Source organism: Cygnus olor, chromosome 4, assembly GCF_009769625.2.
Source record: "Cygnus olor isolate bCygOlo1 chromosome 4, bCygOlo1.pri.v2, whole genome shotgun sequence".
NCBI lineage: Eukaryota > Metazoa > Chordata > Aves > Anseriformes > Anatidae > Cygnus > Cygnus olor.
Window position 1 is genome coordinate 58,361,882 of NC_049172.1, and position 19,447 is coordinate 58,381,328.

At 39.5% G+C, this 19,447-nt stretch overlaps 1 protein-coding gene across 1 annotated transcript in view; it reads right to left on the reverse strand.

Annotated features, from left to right (window-relative positions):
* Positions 1–19,447, reverse strand: part of RBPJ (recombination signal binding protein for immunoglobulin kappa J region) — a 58,649-nt gene that overhangs the window by 13,587 nt on the left and 25,615 nt on the right. Inside the window, 4 exon segments of the mRNA XM_040556478.1 lie at positions 640–755; positions 758–804; positions 10,744–10,839; positions 13,607–13,645. Coding sequence (XP_040412412.1) covers positions 640–755; positions 758–804; positions 10,744–10,839; positions 13,607–13,645 — 298 coding nt within the window.

Below are 19,447 nucleotides of genomic sequence, written 5' to 3' on the forward strand. Positions count from 1 at the left end.
GGTTTTGAAGCGAATGGAAAGTTACTAATAGCTAAGCGTCTGAACTAGGTGACAGCAAGAGCTTAAAAACCTCAAGAACTTTTATTATCCTTCATTTTAAGAAGTGAGTACTCAGAACCCACACAAAAACAGTGTCTATCTTGGCATAACAAACACGCTTCTGAGAAATTATACTATAAACTTTAAAGCTGTAACATCTTCAGTGGGATTCTGTGAAATCACGTGTTTAAGCTACAATGTACATATGGTATGTATTTTGCAAAAACTCCTTGAGTTAGTAATTGCTCGTGGAAGCAACTAGCCAGATTTCAGAACAGTTTAAAGAATCTGTTCAGACCCAAATCATCCATCTAATTGTGGTGACCTAGTCGCTGGCTTCCATGGCAGCAAAATAAAGAGTAGCGGTTCACTGACTCTGAATCAACAACCTACAAATGAAAAGTTAGTACCTTGCTATGATCCCATGAACCAAGTCCACTGACTGAGTCGTCCTATATTTTTGAGGTATTTTTTAAACCACTTATGCAATATCTGCTACAGTGTAATGAAAATTGCAATAAACCAGTGCATTCCTTGAAAGATGCACCATGCAGTTATGACATCCTTTGTGGTAATCTGAATGTTTTATTACACTTCTACCTTTCCTTCCAAGTTCAGCTGCTGCATTTCTTGGTCGCTGTTTCCTATCCCAATGAAGGCGCAGGGTTGTGACTCTTGCTCAGTACAACCATCCCGTTCCATTTGCTCTTTTTTTTCTTCCATCCACTGCCCATAAGATACACACATGGAGGGGGACAAAAGAACCTGAAAATGAAGTGAATTATGACATTACACCCAATTTTTAAGAAAAAAAAAAACAAACACTGAGACACAAACTGTTGTAGGCCCAAAGCTTTCTCAATCAATTTACGCTTTGCATTACAGTTTATACATGCATGCACTTCATCTGCATTGAAGATTTCCAAATGCAAATCAAAAAAAAAGAGAAAAAGCAAGGAAAATTAGCATTAGATGCACTGTCACTAAGCATCTTTCCAGTTCAATGACAGCTAACAGTATCTCTATAAATGAAAACACTTTTTACCTTTACAAAGGGGAAATACTCTTAAAGAAAGTAGAAAGGCCTTAAAAGTGATTACAGTGTTTTGCTTTTGTAGGTGGTTAACAGGATTAAGACATGCAGGACTGTTCTAGAAACTAATTTAATGAACAATTGGTGATTACAATCCCTAAACATCTTGGGTTTCATCATTAGTAAAGGAGGGAGTTTATTTTATCCAACCATAAATCTCTTTTAGGTGATTTTACATCTTCATCAGTAATTATAAAAAACAAGATTTACTCTTTAGCAGCACTGACTGAAGTCAGTCTAAATGCTATTTAAAGCATCAAGTTCAAAAATAATTGCACTATTACAATACCATGTATTAGTCTTGAAGTTTCTGCAAAATGTTAAAAAGCAAATCCTATTTGCTTTTGTGTTGAGTTTAGCCAACAGCTGCAGTGTTTTATCATCACTTATCATCACTTTATCATCAAAGTTGAAAAAGCAAAAGAACTACTAGTATATGCTAGTTATGGAGGAAGCTAAAGAGGCATGAAGGGAAAGGATAACTGAAAAAGTTTCTAGTTATTCAAATTGGAATATAGTACTTAATTTGGCACTTTTGAAATCCAAGGAGGACTCCTACCTTACTCCTCTAGGTAGGTACAATTTTTTGAAAATTTGGCCTGGAACAACTAAGTTCATAGACAATTTTTCTTAAATACTACAATAACCTTAATTAGTGTAAATCAGATTTAGTATGAAATCAAGCTTAATATACTTCATCACTTCAACTATTCAGCACTATTACCTTTAACAGCGATAAAATTATTTTAAGTAATAGACTTCTAAATAGAAGAAACCAAAATCCTTCATTAATAACAATATAATAAAAATGTAAATAGTAAGGACCCATACAACTAAACGTAAAGATTTGTAACTATTTCAGTTAAGGCATGCAAATTAACTTATATTCCTTATTAGAGAAACAAAAACAAACAAACAAAAGAATACACATAAAAAAGCCAGCTTTTAAAAGCTTATCTTGCCAAATAAACTCACAGTCACAAATTTTCACTTAAACTTCTCGTTCTTTCAGAAACGCATCAAAACTGATGATATACCAATATACCATATAGCTTAAATATTTAGGAAAATCTTTCGAAGTACAACACAAACTCTGCTTTGAAAAAAAAGACTGCCTACAAAAGGGAATTTGTAGAAGGCAGATTCATATAGGAGGTCAAAAGATTTGCATGTTTGAAAAACCCATGAAATTAATTTGTGGAACTGCTCACACAGATTGCTTTTTAAACTTACTAATTCAAAACCAACAGAACTAAATGATCTATTCCCTCCATTACGATAATCCACTTCAGCAGAGACATAGCGTAACTATTTTTTGCTCCTTTTATTGCCTTCACACTGTTGTGAAGGACAGAAATTTTGATAAATATGGAATTGGGAGCTAATGGAAAGCCACTTGTAGAAGTGAAGTATTCAAAGTTTAACAACTAACATGTTTTTTTGCTTATTGCATCAGTATTAACTATTTGCATTTCATTTTTGGCGGTAATTATGGGTCAGATGAATACAGGGATTTTTTTTTTCTTCCAGTCAAATATGCAGAACATTAACACAGCAGGTAAAAACTTGCCAATTTGCAAAGCAGATGTTTCCTGATGAATTGTCAACTTGAAAAACTACACAATAAACTGCCTCAGAAAAAAATGTAACAGCTTCACAGTAGTGACACAATAGAATACTTCCACTAGCCCAGCCTTTAATGAAAAAGCTGAAATTTACTGTTATCCAACATTAGAATGCATTATTCACACTTTACTGCTGTAAGCAGAGAAGTTCTGAATCTTGAAGATCGCTTCAAATAGGAAGAGCAAGTGGTACTAAATAACTCTTATGTGACAGCATACACCATATGTACCACCTTTTGGCTTATTATATCTTTGCTATCTTTTGCTACCTGACATCTGTTCCAGCTTTCTTTGTGAAGATGCTGAATGATGCAGCAGGGAGTATTTAAGACCACCATGAGTATCTCAGACACTAATCCCCTTCCCTTCCTACTAAGTTTTCTCCTCAAAACCAGTAATGCATTTTCTACTTTTCAATTGCATTTATTTAAAAGAATTAGATCAGCGCAGATTACATGACTTCACCTCCCTCAAATGCTTCTTTACCTTAAAGGAAAGATGACCTTAATAACATTATGTTTGTAATGACAATTATGTTAAATACGTCATATGTCATTACGTCAACTATGTTCAATGATAATGGTTAAAGTCACAGAAAGGTATTAAAGTGCAGGGTGTTTACTTTCTGCAGAACAACCTTATTTATATTCCTTATATTCCCAGCTCTAGATGTGAATACAATAGTTGTTGTTAAAAATCTATTCTGAGGATCACCTAGTGGTTGCTGTAATTTCTGGCACACTGTAGGAAAACACACAAAAAAGAAAACAAAGCAAGAAATAATACCTTTAGCATTACACTGAGAAAATTCTGTCTGCAGGCGTGTGATCATATTTAAAGAAATGTAGCGATATACACAGACATGTATGTGGGTGGAAAGGAAAGGAGGAGAATGGTCCTGTTTTTGATAGACTGGCACGGGGTCAAGCAGGGCAATGATTATGCCCAAGCGGTGTTCAGGAGGCCTGCCCTCCTTCAGCATCCCAGACGGACCACCACCGTCTCGTTTCCCCAGCAAACAATGCTTTTCAAATGGGGGCTACGAACCAGCTCCAAGGTTAGGAAATGTCATGGGGTTTTGTTTGGTTTTGCGAAACTGGAAGTAACAGATGCATCTATTCAAGAGCTGATATTTTGGAAACACCTGGATTGGCAGAAAAAAGACATTGCATAGTCAGCTTCTGAACTGTCAAACTCCAATGACAATCCAAGACCCCTTCCGAGCAGAACAGTGTTAACAGAAGCACTCCCCTAACTTTGTGATCAACAATTGTAAGCTATATCCAATTAAGAAATTATATACAGACTAAAAATTGGTATCAGCATTTAACAGAACAATACTTAGCAAAAAACGAAACCAAATTCCTCAAGCTCTGTATTACAAACAGGTATAACACCATGAAGAAAGCATCACGCATTTGCTTTCTCCCTCATGTAGTCTTTTTGTCTATATTACTGGTCAAAACACCTGAAAAAAATCCCAAACTTTTTTCGTATCTATTTGCATTTCAGCTTTATTCTAAACCAAGTCCTTTACATGACCACGGCCGCTAGGTGGCAATAAAGACCTGTAAGAAAGAAGCTTTAACCCACCGATGAAGAGAAAACAAGCCACAACAATTACAGCTCTTTCTAAATTGAAACGGAGAAAAAAAAACATTGGAAAACTTTGGATTACTGAACAAAGAAATAAACCTTTAACTCAGACCATTTTAAGTCAAGTTTCAACTAGAAAATGAGAGGAAAGAGTGAGTGACCATGATTTCAGTGGGTTTTCTTATGCGTCAGCCTTCAGATACAGACAAGTACAGCACGGGGGCTTTTCACTTCTTCAAAACCCCAGGAACCCACGTACAGAAAAGGTTAACTAACAATTTTCTATGCAGAAGTGGGAATAAAAGGCACAAGTATCCTCCTGTTCCTAATTTTCACAGAGTATTAAAAAATGCGTCTGATATGTATAAACTAACTGCTAGGAAGCGTTTCTTCTTAACAAACCATTTCCCATATAAATAGGAATGTAAACATTTATGATGAGAGGCTGGCTTTCAGATAACTGTGAAATGGAAAAAAACGAGAAGGCAAATCGCCTCCCCAGAATAGTTAATTTAGGTAATTTCCAGTGTTACTGATGGGGAAAATGGCAGGACAATGCTTGGTGGAAGAAATGAAACTGCTCCTCCTTCAACAACCTTTGATTTACAGGGCCTACCTCTTTTTTCTCTAACCACAAGCTAAAGTAAGACTGAGTGGGAGGCAAAAATTATTCTGAAGTATTAATCTGACCTATAGCAAAAAGAAAATGATAGGTGTTGGGGGGAAAGGCAGCTGCCTCTGGTTCTTCTGAGCTTGGTCAGAATTTTCAGTACAGAAGTGGAAAATCACAGAGGATGTGATTTCCTCTTTGGATTTATGACATTTTCTCTTAATACCTCTTCTCTGTGCCACGAATGGACTGGTAATTCCTTGCTGAATGAGCAGTAAAACAAAAAAGGGCATTCCTCCACGAGGTAAACACCTAACAACTTGATCTGGAAACCGCACGAGATCTGATCAGCTCTTTAAGCTCATTCATTACCGGAGTGTAGCAACCAGGAACAGCTTCATCGGACAAAACCCACTCCATGCTCGTTAAAGCCTCATGGCAAGGTGCAGATTCAGTACCCCCTACTTGCTGATTTAAGGCACAGTGACTGGCTGAACCAGGAAAATATTTTGGGATACCAGGTTAAGTATACGAAGTACTTTCAGCAACCTAACCCCACAACATGCAGTTGAGAACAGAGTTCTCGTGGACACCTCGTTACTCAAGCAGAGGCTGCCTTCCCTGTGATGCCCCAGCTTTGCACCTTCCAAGGATTTGTGACTGGTGTAACCAAAACGACTGGCAGTTTTAGATTAAACTAACATTGGCACCGATGTTAGCCAGGAAAGATCAGAGAGAGGATCAGTCTCCTAAAATTAAAAGGCCTCCACCATTTGCCTTCTTTCAGTATAATTTCATTTCAACCAAGGAACGGACACAGTACTACCAACTATATTAAGGCTACAAGCGCAGAAACGCAGTACAGGAAACAGAAGCAAGCTGTTACTCATCTCTTCTGACACATCCAGCCCACCAGACTGGAAACCGAATGTTTTTTCACGGCAAGAACAGCAAGCTGAGGTGTCTAAGGGAGCTCCCCTTTATTCCAGACGACTTCAAGGGAGGAACAAGATAATTTCTAGCAGTTTCTGAGTCTTGACTGCAACAATCAAAAGAGGAATAGGAGGAGTCTTTGGCAGAACCTGCAATACTGTTTTTAATCAGACAGCCGCCCAAGGAGAGGGCAATATTCCCTCAGCCCCTTCAGCCAACTAAAGCCGATCAATACAGAGAAACACGGTAGAGAAGCTACCCTTACTGAACCTGCCAAGAGAGGAAGGGGCATAAAGTAAAATCAGATCAGGTTATGACATTGCTACCTAGCTGTGATGCACTCGATGCTCTTTTAAAACCACAGGGTTCTGTTCCCTAAGGTTTGCTTTTTTCAAATATCCAAGTCATCCATCCCTCTGTTCATCTTTTCAAAGTCAGCGCCTTAAGGAGGATTTAGAGGTGTCTACCACGTTTTCTTTAACTCCGGGGTGCCATTAGCAGGGAAGTTTTTCCTTTGTACCCGTTGGTCAATTGGGCCAGGGCAGGAGGCTGTCAATTACCCACCCTGCTCTGAGCGTGCAAACACCCAGCAGTCTTCTCTCCTTAGGAGCTGGATGGACTGACAACATCCACTAAAGAACACAACACAACAAGAAACAAACTGAAAATAATTGGGTGCTAGAGTGCTGAGGATAAAGAAGCGGAGCCATGAGGTAAGCCCTAGAAAAGGCTACGCTCTCAACAAACACAGTGCAGTGAAGGGGGTGTTTGAGCAGGAATTACAGAAGGTCCTTCACCAACAGCCGTAAAACAAGATGCAGCTAAACATCTGCAGGCTAATCAGCAGTGATAATGTTTAAACTGGAACAGCATGTAGCCCACAAGTACCAGCCTGGCCCTCAGCCTCTGACAAACATCATCTTGGAATCCAAAACACTTGAGTCCTTCAAAGTGTTGAATGTTCACACTGTTCAAACTGCGTCCCTTGTGCTAAGAAGGACCGACTCTGAAGAGAGAAACCTCAGTGAACAGGAAGTATGGAGGGAAGGGACACAACAAGCACAAGCCAAACACCCACACTCATTAGGACTCAACATCATCTGAGCCTCTGTCAGCTGAATGCCTTGAAAGATGGCAGCCATCCAGCAGGAAACATTAGGCAAGAAGCCTTTAATTCAGCTCAAGTCCAGCACCAGGCTTATAACCTCCCGACTTCTTCATTAAATTAAACAACAGGAATTCCAGAAAGAGCAAGGCTACTAAGAAAGGTCCACTCAAAGAAGAAAGAAGCCTCCCTTCATTAGCACGCTATTACATAGGGACGAGTATCAGGAACACCCTCAAACTGATGCAGAAAGTCTCCACCTACGTGGTAGCAACCTGGAGCTGTCTTTCTGTGAGGACACTTAAACCAGACCGTATCACGAGAGATCTGTGCAGTCTACAACCAGCTTTCAACAGAGCATTTCACCATCTACTAAACCTCATCAAAACAGTGAAAGGCAGTTATTGCACCGGACTTATAATTATGCCATGCAAAGTTTAATAATGATAAATATCTTCCAACACTTCACAACAAACAAAGCTTAAGGAGTGGAACAAAAGCTGGAAGGGTGGTGGTTTTTTTTGGTTTGTTTTTTTGGCTCTATTTCTATATTTACTTAAGAGACATGTCATTTAAGAAATCATTTTGTAACTTTTTTTTATTTCCAAACATAATGCAATATACCTTATTCTTTATGGATCAAAACCTAACCAGTCATACCCATGCCGTACTGAAGTCCTGTGGAAAATCTGGCGTTTGTAAGTAAAAACAGGTATGAGATAGGTCTATAAAGATGTACAGAAAACAACTCTCTTTAGAAATGGCATTTACTGTTAAAAAGGATGAAAACTTGATTAACTAGTTGCATGAAGTAGCCTTAAAACTTCACTAATTTTTCCTCAGTCCAACAATACAAAAGATGAAAGGGCACTTTCTGCTATGATAAACCAGAAGCAATTTAAAAATTCAATAAAATAAAATAAAGAAGCTTAATCATTCCGTTGCACAAAGTACCTTGGGGGCACACAAGGATACAAGGATTTAATAACTAGAATTTTTGTTTATGCTGACAATCTAGGTAACAACAGGACATCATTGCTGGTGCTTACAGCCTGGGAGCTAGCAGAACAGTACCAGAAATAGTCTAAAAAGTGGGTTAGTAACATAAAAGAGGTTTTAACTGAAAAACGAATTATTAGCATGTATTCCAAACACCTATTTCATCCCTGTACCAGAATGGCAATCAGATCACAGAATCATCCAGGTTGGAAGAGACCTCCACGATCACCGAGTCCACCCTCTGACCTAACACTGACAAGTCCTCCACTAAACCATATCACTAAGCTCGACATCTAAACGTCTCTTAAAGACCTCCAGGGATGGTGACTCAACCACTTCCCTGGGCAGCCCATTCCAATGCCTAACAACCCTTTTGGTTCTTGTAAGAAGTTCTTCCTAATATCCAACCTAAACCTCCCCTGGCGCAACTTCAGCCCATTCCCCCTCGTCCTGTCACCATCATATTATTCTGTAACAAGCATCCAACTGTTTTCATTCCCAGCCTTCTTTTGCAGAGCTCTGAAATCCTGCACACACAACTGACACGCTCCCATTTTTAAGCAGTGAAACTGAGATACCTTTCAGGAACAACCACGGCAGTGCTGAGTTAGGCAACTAAACCGCACCTCGCAAAATCCAGGTGGTAGAAGAATGCCTAATGTTACTTTGCAACTATTTCAAGCAGTGAGAAACCAATTACTAATTTACAGAGTGTTACCAGTACTCCAGAGTTTAGGCAATGCATGTGCCAAAGTGACTTTCACAGCATCAAACGAAGCATACACACATATTCAAGGCAACAGAAACTGTTAGCAGACGATTTGAAGCTCTGCCCTGTGTTCTTCATAACACTTCTTCAAGTTTTCCAAACAGCAATGGAACATTTAATAATCAAAACAATGTACTTTATCTTCTTATTTTTCTCCCTTCTTCTGATGCAATTTGTTCTCCAACCTAATGAGACACAGGGCAGGTTTGCAGAATGTTCCTGCTTTCACGAGAACTGCTCCGGCCCCGGGAGAAGAAACTGACTGAAGTTACAAGCAAGCTCTTTCGAGATTTGCTTTCCTATCTGCTGGCACACACCTCATTTTTCTGGGACTAATGCACTTAATTCCTCTGCAATGAGCCTTAACTACGCAACTCTTCAATGACAATAAAATCTGAGAGGAAAACAGACTGAGTATCTATATTGCCATGGTTAATCTTTTTGGCTGTTAAATTTGCTGCAAAGGGTTGAAGTTATTTACTGCTGGTAAGGCCTTGCATTACAACTCTTTTGCAGGGCAGTGAGCAACAGAGGGCTGTGTAGATAATACACAGTAGAGCCACAGCACACTTGCCTGCTTTTGTGCCCTTCCTCCTGCCCTGACTTCCCATTTGATTCTCATCAAGAATCCCAGAAAGATCTAAAAAGCACTCGGAATGAGTAAGCAAATGGAGCTGCTGAACCAACAGAATTACCCAGGCACAGAATATTAAAGAACAGTTTGCACCTCCATGACCCACAAACATCAGGAAATGTGTTTTAGATTGGTAGTACTGAACAGAGAACTTCATAGGCTTAATTCTACTATATTCCTGTTTACTAACATTCTCCTAGGAAAACGAGTTAAAATCTCCAATCTCAGCTGTAAAAATCAGTGATGTAACAGTAGTTACACAACAATGGGGGAAAAAGGCTGAAACTTCAAACCCATTAACTTGCAGAACGTGCTCTTCTGTGGTGAAGAAACATTAAAAATCCAAGTATCTGAAAACTCCTAATTGAACACTGCACTATTTATTTTAGTGAAATTCAAGGTAAGAAAGTTAACATTTATAATTAAAGGCTAATAATATAATATTTCATCCTAAGAGGACTAGAATCTGTATATCAAGGATCACCCTACTTGCTTCTACCACTCACGCAATAAAACCATCATACAGAGAAGACTACAGGAAATTCACCTGTGCATAAAAAGCATTCATCCTCACATCTTTCTGTAGGGTCTGTCCCCTATCTATTATAGTAAATTGTACTGTATTGATTTTTGTGACAGAATGTTTATCATAACCATGAGGTGAACAATTTCTCTTATACCAATTTGAAATTACTCGGGACAAAACTTCTCCACAAATAGTCACCAATAATCACCTTCTTTACTCCAGGCTTAAAATGCAAAGTTTACAGTTAGACATATTAGATGTTTTAATTCACTATAAAACACTGAACTATTAATAATGGTGAAAACATTTAGACTTTTTTTTAACATATTTGATTGAAAGTTAATCAATAAACTGAGGTCATCATTAAGCTAATCTGCAAAAAAAAAGTTAAATTATGCCTCTGATCATTATGATGTGTTCTTTATGTTGGGATAGGATGGGACGGGACATAAAAAAAAAAAAAAAAGCATCCAGCCTTTCACCCAGTCTTCAGTTCTCCCTTTTAGAAAGCAGAAGGTACAAGGAAGAACCTCCTTGAACATCACATTATCAATGGAGCCATTTCAGTTCAATGGAAGAAAAATTCCACCCAGAGAACCTGTTCGCAGGAACGGGCATCACTATGTCGAATGCCACAGGTTTGCAGCATGTTACATATTTGTATGATTTATATGGACACTTTTGATTTTATTTAAGCTTCTTCGGATTATAGAACAATCTGAGGGATTCTACAATGCATTACACACCAGACCACACACTACAGCTTCCCTAGCTGGGAGCTGTGGAAGGAAGTCAGCAAGGAAAAGAGACTTACCTTTTTTCATTTCCATATGATTTCTGCGCAACTTTTGCATGGAGTATTAGCACTGTTTGATCACCTCGCTCCTTTAGGTAATTTCGCATTGCTTCCCTAAAAATTAAAAGATAGAATAAATTTTGAAAGTTCTTTCGGTTTTGGTTATAATTACAATAATCCAAAGGCAGCTTTAGGACAAAAAAAAATACAAATGAAATTGAAAACAACAACTGTTAGTATACTAATAGGGTCAAGATAACTTGTTTTGTTTTCTCTGACAATTGCACAGCAAAAACAACAAACTATCTTGTATCAAGCTAGCAGTGCAGCAGTGGTTTGTGGTCATTTACAGCTACTACTGCATTGTCCACAAAAAAGGATGTTTGTGATATGAAATCATCTCAATGCCCATCACTGTAACACATTCAAAATCTGACTTTGTAAAATTCAGTCCAAATATTTGATTAGAACACCATTCAATATTGTCTCTTTAACCAATACAGTTTCTGATGATAGCAACAAATTGTTCTGAAATTTAAGCTATTAACTGAATCAATACTTTTGTCATGTTTATGTTAGTTTTCTTTTAGTTATGAAGATAAGAAAAAATTTAAACTCTTTATTGTTTGATCTAGTTTTCTAGAGAAATCTTTATTTCCTGCATACAATCAGGCAAAAAAAAATAGATTTTTCTATCGTTCATCATCGCTGTAATGACAGAAGTCATAAAAGCTGTAATTACCTCAGACACACCATCAGCCATTCCTTGAGAGAAATAAGAGAACAATACACCCTATCATTCCTCTGTATAACAATCTAACTGCTCATTAAGCAGCACGCCAAATTCAACACCCTAGGGTTTAGCTGTGTCAAAGTGCTGACAGAACATTTTAAAGTCCCTGGAGGAGCTTTTGCAGGTTGAATGCCCACCAATGCACTCATCTTCAAAGTCATCGACCAAACAAACAAATTATGAATTTAACAGGAAGTTATATAAAGAGATGAAACCTTACAGAAGAGGGATTTTTTTTTATAACTGCACCAAACTGTTGAACTCCCTTTAGACAGACCTGTAACACCAAAATAAACTGACATCTTGGCTTCTCTGTAAAAACATTTCCAGTGAAAAAATACGGAAGACAAAGGCAAAATTTTGTTGACGACACCTTTTCCAAAAGAAATCCCCCACATACAGTTTCATAAAGGAAAGTCGATGGGGTGGAGGCAGGGGGAAATGACAACAATCCAGTTTTGCTAATGACGTCTTTTAAATTCTTGCATTTGCCATGCCTCTGTAAGACAGTGATCAGCGTGCTAGATTTTCTATGAGAACAGCAGCATGTAAGAGCAGAGAAAAGACAAATTACTGTTTTAATTTGAATTAACTCAATCTATTTACATTTGACACTGGTAAAACTGATGTTTATCCATGACAATACAAATTGTAAGAACTGTCTCAAACTGCATGAACACTTTATTTGCAATCATTGTTTACAAATGTATTTTAAGCCATAAGATTCTTACACCTTCTAATAGACTAGCTGCATTTAAGTAGGTTAAAAACTTTATCTGACAATTTGAAATATTCTATCACAATATTCTATCAGTTAGGTTGCTTGTTTCTAGCCCCTCGTATAGACGAGGTTTACAAGCTCCTGCTTTGAAGGATGGCTAGCAGCTCCCAGATGCCTACTCTATAATCAAAGTAAGAAGTACCTGACACATCTAATAGATGAATCCTGCACATGAAATTTAGAGTTGCTATAAACGACTACATAGTTAAAATACGTGAATAAATAGTCATTAAGTTTGTTGTTTTTAAATCACAGAAGGTAAACTCTATCACGAACTTCAAGGGGATACTAACAGGTGTTACTGCTCAAGATGGAGAGTAGTTCATGACTTCAAACAGTATCTTTAAATATCCCTGAAAAGAGGTAGGTCAACAGGAAACAGCAGTGTTTGTTCAATTAAAACTTATAAGTCATTTCAGATCACTTTTGCATTGAAATGAAGTCTAAGACAAACTAACCAGAAATGCAACACGACAGATATATCCCCAACACAAAATGCAGACATTTTTCCCACCGTGCTTTACACAGTTTCATTCAAAACAGAAGTAGGCCACAGTAACGCTGCGTTTCCATGTCTTTATACAGCAATAACATCACACAAAACTGAAAAATTGCAGATCTTGCATACTTAAGAGGATTTTAACACAGTAGCTGCTGTTGATGGGGACAGTTTGTGGCAGAGAAAAATAAATATTTGCACTGACTGTGTTACTACAGTTTGAAAAATGTTGACAGCTTCTAGCATAAATTCGTTCCTAGAGAGCCCAGAAGCAGTTGAGGCACAGTACTGCACGGTCACATGAAACACTTTCCAGAAGGAATTGACTCGATGGTACTATTTCATGTCATCACTGACTGCTTAGGCTTCACCAAAAACTGGTTAAGACCACTCCTGGACAGCACCACGTTAATTCTGCTCTTACCTGCAGCGTGACAGCACTACCGGAACAGCTGCATTTTGCCAGTACAGAATGCTGTTTTATAAGACTTCACAAGTCACTTTCAGGCAATAAAAGACATCTGGCTTACCTGTGGTTATCTAAAACTAAGCAGATTCACATCCTACTGAAGTCAATACAATTTATTAAAAGGCATTTTGAATACCACACTAAAAACAAACAAGCCACTGGCTGTTCAGAGTTTTCTTCTGAATGCTAACTGCATACAATAATCACATTTTTTTTAAAAGCTTTGATGTTTAAAATTCTAGGGTTAGCAATTCACGCTTTTTAAACGTGGAAATCCTTCTGGGGATGAAAAAGGAAACTTCTGAATATTCCTACAAACAGAATTTCTTTAATGCTTACCTGGTAAGCCGTTTCGGTTGAGGTCGCTCTCCAAATTTCCTGAAAAAAGAAGAAGTTGCTAATTTAAAACAAAAATGTCTAGTCATAATTTCGAAATGAAACACTATCCCAATTTTACAATTTCTGAAAATGTACTGGAAGATGGGATATTTTCTTTGTCGTTTCCTAGCTTGATTGCTATTACAATGCCATTCATCTTGCAACAGCTCCTCCCGCAATAGCAGAGGCATTTTTATTCAGAAGACTAGATAGCTTTCTTTGCTGAATATCTACGAAGTATTTCATTTACACTAGTTACTTTAATACTAAACAAGTCTTTCATTTACTTTACGCTTATAAAAAATGCCTCCAGCAACTCACTCTTTTTCATTGTCTTTTCTGTTAGAGCCACGTCTACTTTTTCCCCAAATTACGTTGGAAGATTTACGATATCACAGCTACGTAGATAACCAGAAGCTCTTTGCATTGACCAGAAGTGCCAAGAAAAAGCAGTTATTACCAACAGAAATTAACAGCCTTAGCTCTGCGCTAACGAATCACAGCAAATTCTCCCCATTGGGCTTATTTCTCAAAAATCTGTTTCTCTTTACAGCGTAAAAAGGATGACAACATACTTCATATGTGCTGGTACGGAATTATACGAAAAATCTCTTGTGAGTTGTAGCAAAGCACAAGCCAGAAACACCCTGGTATACACCGAATGTTGTTTAGTCAAAGTGTTTGGAGACAGCTGTATTTCCTCCAGTGCTTTCGCTTGCTCATGAGAGACAGTACGCTCTTTACACAAGCCTTAACTAACATCAGAAAATGAGTCTACACAAGGCAGTAACACTTTTACTAAGAGAAAACATCCTCAGATTAAACCAAAATCGTCAAGTAAAAGGCCTGAGCAAAAAAGGACGGCTGTACACAGCGATGTACATCTGCTCAACCTGGTATGGAAGTACAACCACAGAAAAAATGAGGACAAAGAAAAAAGGGGGAAAAAGGCACTTATCGGCTCAAAGACAAACATCTAACAGGCTTAGCTTAACACTTTTCTATCTAAAAATAAACCGAGGCAGAAGAGAGAGCGCTGCTGCTGTCAGTGCTCATAACTATCGCTGCGCCTTGCCAAGCCCTTCGATAAGCAGGCATATCTTTCCCTTCACGCTTCCTGGATAAGGGAAAAACCCGCCTCTAATATTTCCCTACAGCAGCAGTGGAGGCTCCCTAGGACAATGAGGACCCGCCGGGGGAATTCCTGGTGGCGTCACTTAACCATTTGTGCAGCCAGGCCGCCCGCAGCTCCTCCACCACAGCTTGGGGAATTATTCGCGGCGTTTCGATTTCATTTCGGTACTGCTCCAGATGTGCAAAGTGTAAATACACAGCTCATGTCGTTTATAGCATTGAGCAAAACAGCACTTTGCTGAAAGGGCAGTGACAAGATCGCTCAGCAAGGTTTTGTTATTATTCCACTTTGGAGAAATTTGCCTTGTGAAGTGCTGGTGGTCCACTCCATACAGAGGAATCAAATAAAGAGGATTAAGCCAAACGAGGTTGGTCTTCTTCCAGTTTCAACAATGAAATATACATTTATTTTTCTGAACACGCTTAAGTTCCTTCCATTTTACTTTGGTGGTGTTAGTGTATCGCTCGTGTTTTGACTTACTTTAAGTTAAAATGCAACCTGATAAAATTCTTGCTGCGAGATTTGTTTTTGTGTGTTTTGAGTTTCAAGCTCTATCGGACATGTACTTCATTTGGATTTTTCTCTGTGGTACACGTGGCTGCGTTGTCACAGTCGTAGGGCAGAAAGTAAGTACAAAACCCGCCAGCTTTGCACCTGGGCAGCAGTACCGGGTGTCTACACCTGCACAAGCCAACACTCCTACCAAAACAAAGTTATATTCCCAAACCTTTCCTCTTCTACCCCGTCTTTTCAGGATCTGCCTCACTCCACCTCCCAGGCATGCCCTCTGATTCGAACAAAACCCCGTAGGTTAGCTGCCAGAACCATACTCTTTGTTTCAATCCCTCTGCACCTTTTAATTCACAAAGAGAAAAATGAAGAGGTGCCAGCTTGGAGCAAAGGAAGCATTACACGACACCTGCTTGGCCAACAGATCCAGCCCAAGAAGAGGCCACGAGCACAGCAGAAACCACGCAGCCCACAACATTCCCGGGCCAAACCAGCCGTTCTCCAAGGCAGCATGTGCTGGTGCTACCTCTGGGTGCAGCAGGTACCGTCCCCTCGCAGGTGGGCTTATCGCTGCCTAGTAAAGCTCTACGAGCAAGGCATCTACACGGAACAGGTGCAATTACTTCAGGAAACAAAACCCATCCTCTTGGCCCTGTACCAACAGGGCCCCTTCAGAGGCAGAGCGAAAGCTTGGAGCCATTCTGGAGATGTGCAGTGTCCCCTTGCAGGCCCCTGGCTGAGTCAGAAGTTGAACTCGGATCACTTGATGCTGGGCGCAGCACCTTCCTAAACCACCTGGCAGCCTTCCCCAGCCTCTGCCATCCACAAGAAAGCTCATGGCTTCGCTGGAGTCGACTTGGGAACACACGCAAATGCTACCTGTAGCAACACGAACCTTCTGCAGAGATGATGTTACATACAAGGCAAGGTAAAACAGGAGGAAGTTACAGACTCACATTTACTGAAGTCCAATTTTTGACACGCTAATTAAATACAGCTATTGCTTCTTTAATAACGTCATCTTACAGAATCACAGAATCTCCTGAGTTGGAAGGGATCCACGGGGATCATGGAGTCCAACTCCTGGCTCTGTACAGGACCACCCCAAAACCAGACCATGTGTCTGAGAGCATTGAGCTCCAGCAGGCTCGGTGCTGTGACCACTGCCCTGGGGAGCCCGTCCCAGTGCCCGACCGCCCTCTGGGTGCAGAACCTTTTCCTAACCCCCAGCCTGACCCTCCCCTGTCCCAGCTCCATGCCGCTCCCTCGGGTCCTGTCGCTGTCCCCAGAGAGCAAAGAACTTGACCAAAGACCGGTGGTCGCACGCCTCATCCTTGAACATCAGCGATCAGCACCTCCCTGCACCACCTCAGCATCTTTTCAAGAATCCCATGAATGTTATTCAGAACTTACAACTCTTAAGATCTCACCTACAAACGACTCCAATTAATAGAAACTTTGACAAGGATAGCTATGATATTTTAGGAAAAGTTAGTGTTATTCTTGTACAGAAGCGCTATAATTATAAATTATTTAAATAATGTGTACATGAATAATGTTGATCACCACTGCATTCTTAGACATCCAGTAAAGAACCTCTCTAGCCCATTGACAGCACTGGTCAAAGAGGTCATAATTCAAGAATTAACAACTCAGACATGATTATGCCATTGCACTGTTCTGCCACACACCCAAAAGACTGAATGCTGCCTGCCGTCCACTGAGAACCACAGTGAAAAAAAGGAATCTCAGAGTACAAAAAGATACCAAGAAAATTAATAAGCACGATCAATAGTTCTCAATAGGCTCAAACTCTTTAGGCTTTAGTGAGAGAGAAACCCTGAGAGAAAAGTGACAAATGGATTGCAACAACCTGCAAGAAAAAGAAAAGGTATGCAGGATGTGAAAAGAAGATGGTTATTATTTCTCACAAACAGGAATTAGGAAATACCTCTAATATCTCCCAATTTCATTCTAAAAAAAGATTTTTTGTTGCTCTACCAACACTTGTTTTTTTTAGACTAAGCTGTGAAACATATTTGCTGCTAGAGGATGCTGTGGAGGCTGAAAAAAGGACTTAAAAGCTTATACAAAGTCTGGTACAGAACTCTGTTAGTTTCTATTAAACATAACGACCTATTTTTTTCACAACCTTGTTCTCAGGAAACCCTAACCATGGTCTAGCAGCAGCAAAGACATCACCAGCAATAAAAATCCGTCAACATTTGGAGCTGTCTTTTGATTCCTTCCTTGGTCATCTGTTGCTGACGGCCGGCAGGCATGGTCCAGCACGTACATCCCCAGGAGCCCGACTATTCCGCGGCAGCTGTTGCACCCAGGGCACCAAACTTTCAGTCGCATTGCAAAACTCAAGATACACAAAAAAGACAGGAAAACTAAAGTAGCACATGTATTACATTTAATGGTTCATTTGGTTTGCTCTTTCCGTATGTTTTCAATTGCTGTCGATACCTGTATCACCAACGCGGCGTACAAGGACCAGTAACTGCCACGCAGAAGGCTCTTTAATGTTTGCGATGCCAAGACAGACACTCTGGAAGTGCAAGAAACATTTACAGTTTCGTGCTAAATGACAGACAGCGTATAAGCTACGATTGCAGTTATTTCAAGCTATTTGACATGTTGAAATATAAGCCAGTTCAGTTTGTCAGCATTACCTGACAGAGCTTGCAATATTTTTCTCGTGTAGGCTTTTCCTGGATTTCTCTGCTCTGGGATTTCTTTTTGTGTTCAGCATTTCTCTTACTCCTCTTTGTATACATCTTGAAAATATGCAAATTGATGCATTAAAAATATACAGGAAACAAAATGTATCCGGACCATTTCCTCTAGCGGTTATAAAATAAGCTAAATATATATAATTTGAAGTCCTAATAAGAAGTAGTATATAATTATATCTGAATGCCCTCGTCATTTCCTTATTCTTTAAAACTATCCAAGACTAAGCACTGCTTCAGGTGCACTGTACTGCAATGCCAGACACACAGCCAAGCTGCCATGTCATTCACAAAACTGATTCAGTGCAAACTGTATTTCACTAACACACCGCACTGCAAACAGCAGTGCGAGCGCTAGGCTCACCAGACCACTTGCTGTTGCAGCTAGTTGTGCCGGTTCCAATAATTCTTTTCCCAGTCCTATATTTTCTCCAACCAGTGCTCTGTATCCTATTACTTTATGTATTTTACTTGTCCTCTGATACTTGCATAAACTAATTTCACTTGCACGTTCCGCACTGTAGGAATGACTCTGCTCGCACATCATGTCCCAAATCACTCTTCTTTTCAATCCATCCTTTCATTTAGCAAGCCCCGGTTTCCCATTCAAACTTTTATTCAAACTTTCCTCCGTTCACGGAATGGGAAGAAAACGTACTCTCTACCTCTTCGCATGCTGTACCTGCCTGCCTCTCAAGTAACCCTGGACATGAACAATGCGCTACCATGAACCTTGTAAGAACACTAACTACTCCTGCTCAATTTTTTAATATTCTCAGGTTAGGTAAACATGACAACACCAATGGTAATTCTCAAATGTTTTCAGACATCAGAATGCCAAATCCTATTAGGAATGCCTCACTCAGATACGATACACGTTATACTACAGTTTCCTATCACTGTGAGAGTGGGAAGTTCCATCATTGCCCAAATCTGCATAAGAGCACAAAGAAAATTGATCAGTTACGGTAAGCATCTACTAGCAGTACCCAACTTCTTTCTGCTACACAATCTTACTTTCTGTTGCTAAACTTAACTGTTCTGGCTGAACACTTTTTTTCCCCAATGACTCTGTGTTTCAAGTCAACTTTGGAAGGAAAAAATAAATTAAAACATGGCCGTTTTGCATTTGCAAGAACTATAAAAAAGAAATCCCAGGCTGTCCCATCCCTCAGCTTCGACTGAAAATTGGTGGTCGCTAAACTGCTGTAGCATCCTCATGCCTGGAATATGAACTTCACATTCTTCCGGCACTGGCCTTTAGCCAGGAACAAACCCTTTCAACAGTCCCCTGAGAAAGTCCATTCACCTTTATTTGCTGAGCTCATTAGCCTTAAGAAAACCAATCCACAGCAATCAAATAGAGGCAAACTTCAGCAATTTGCCTTAAGAATTCTGTCTTCCCTTGGCCTTTTTATA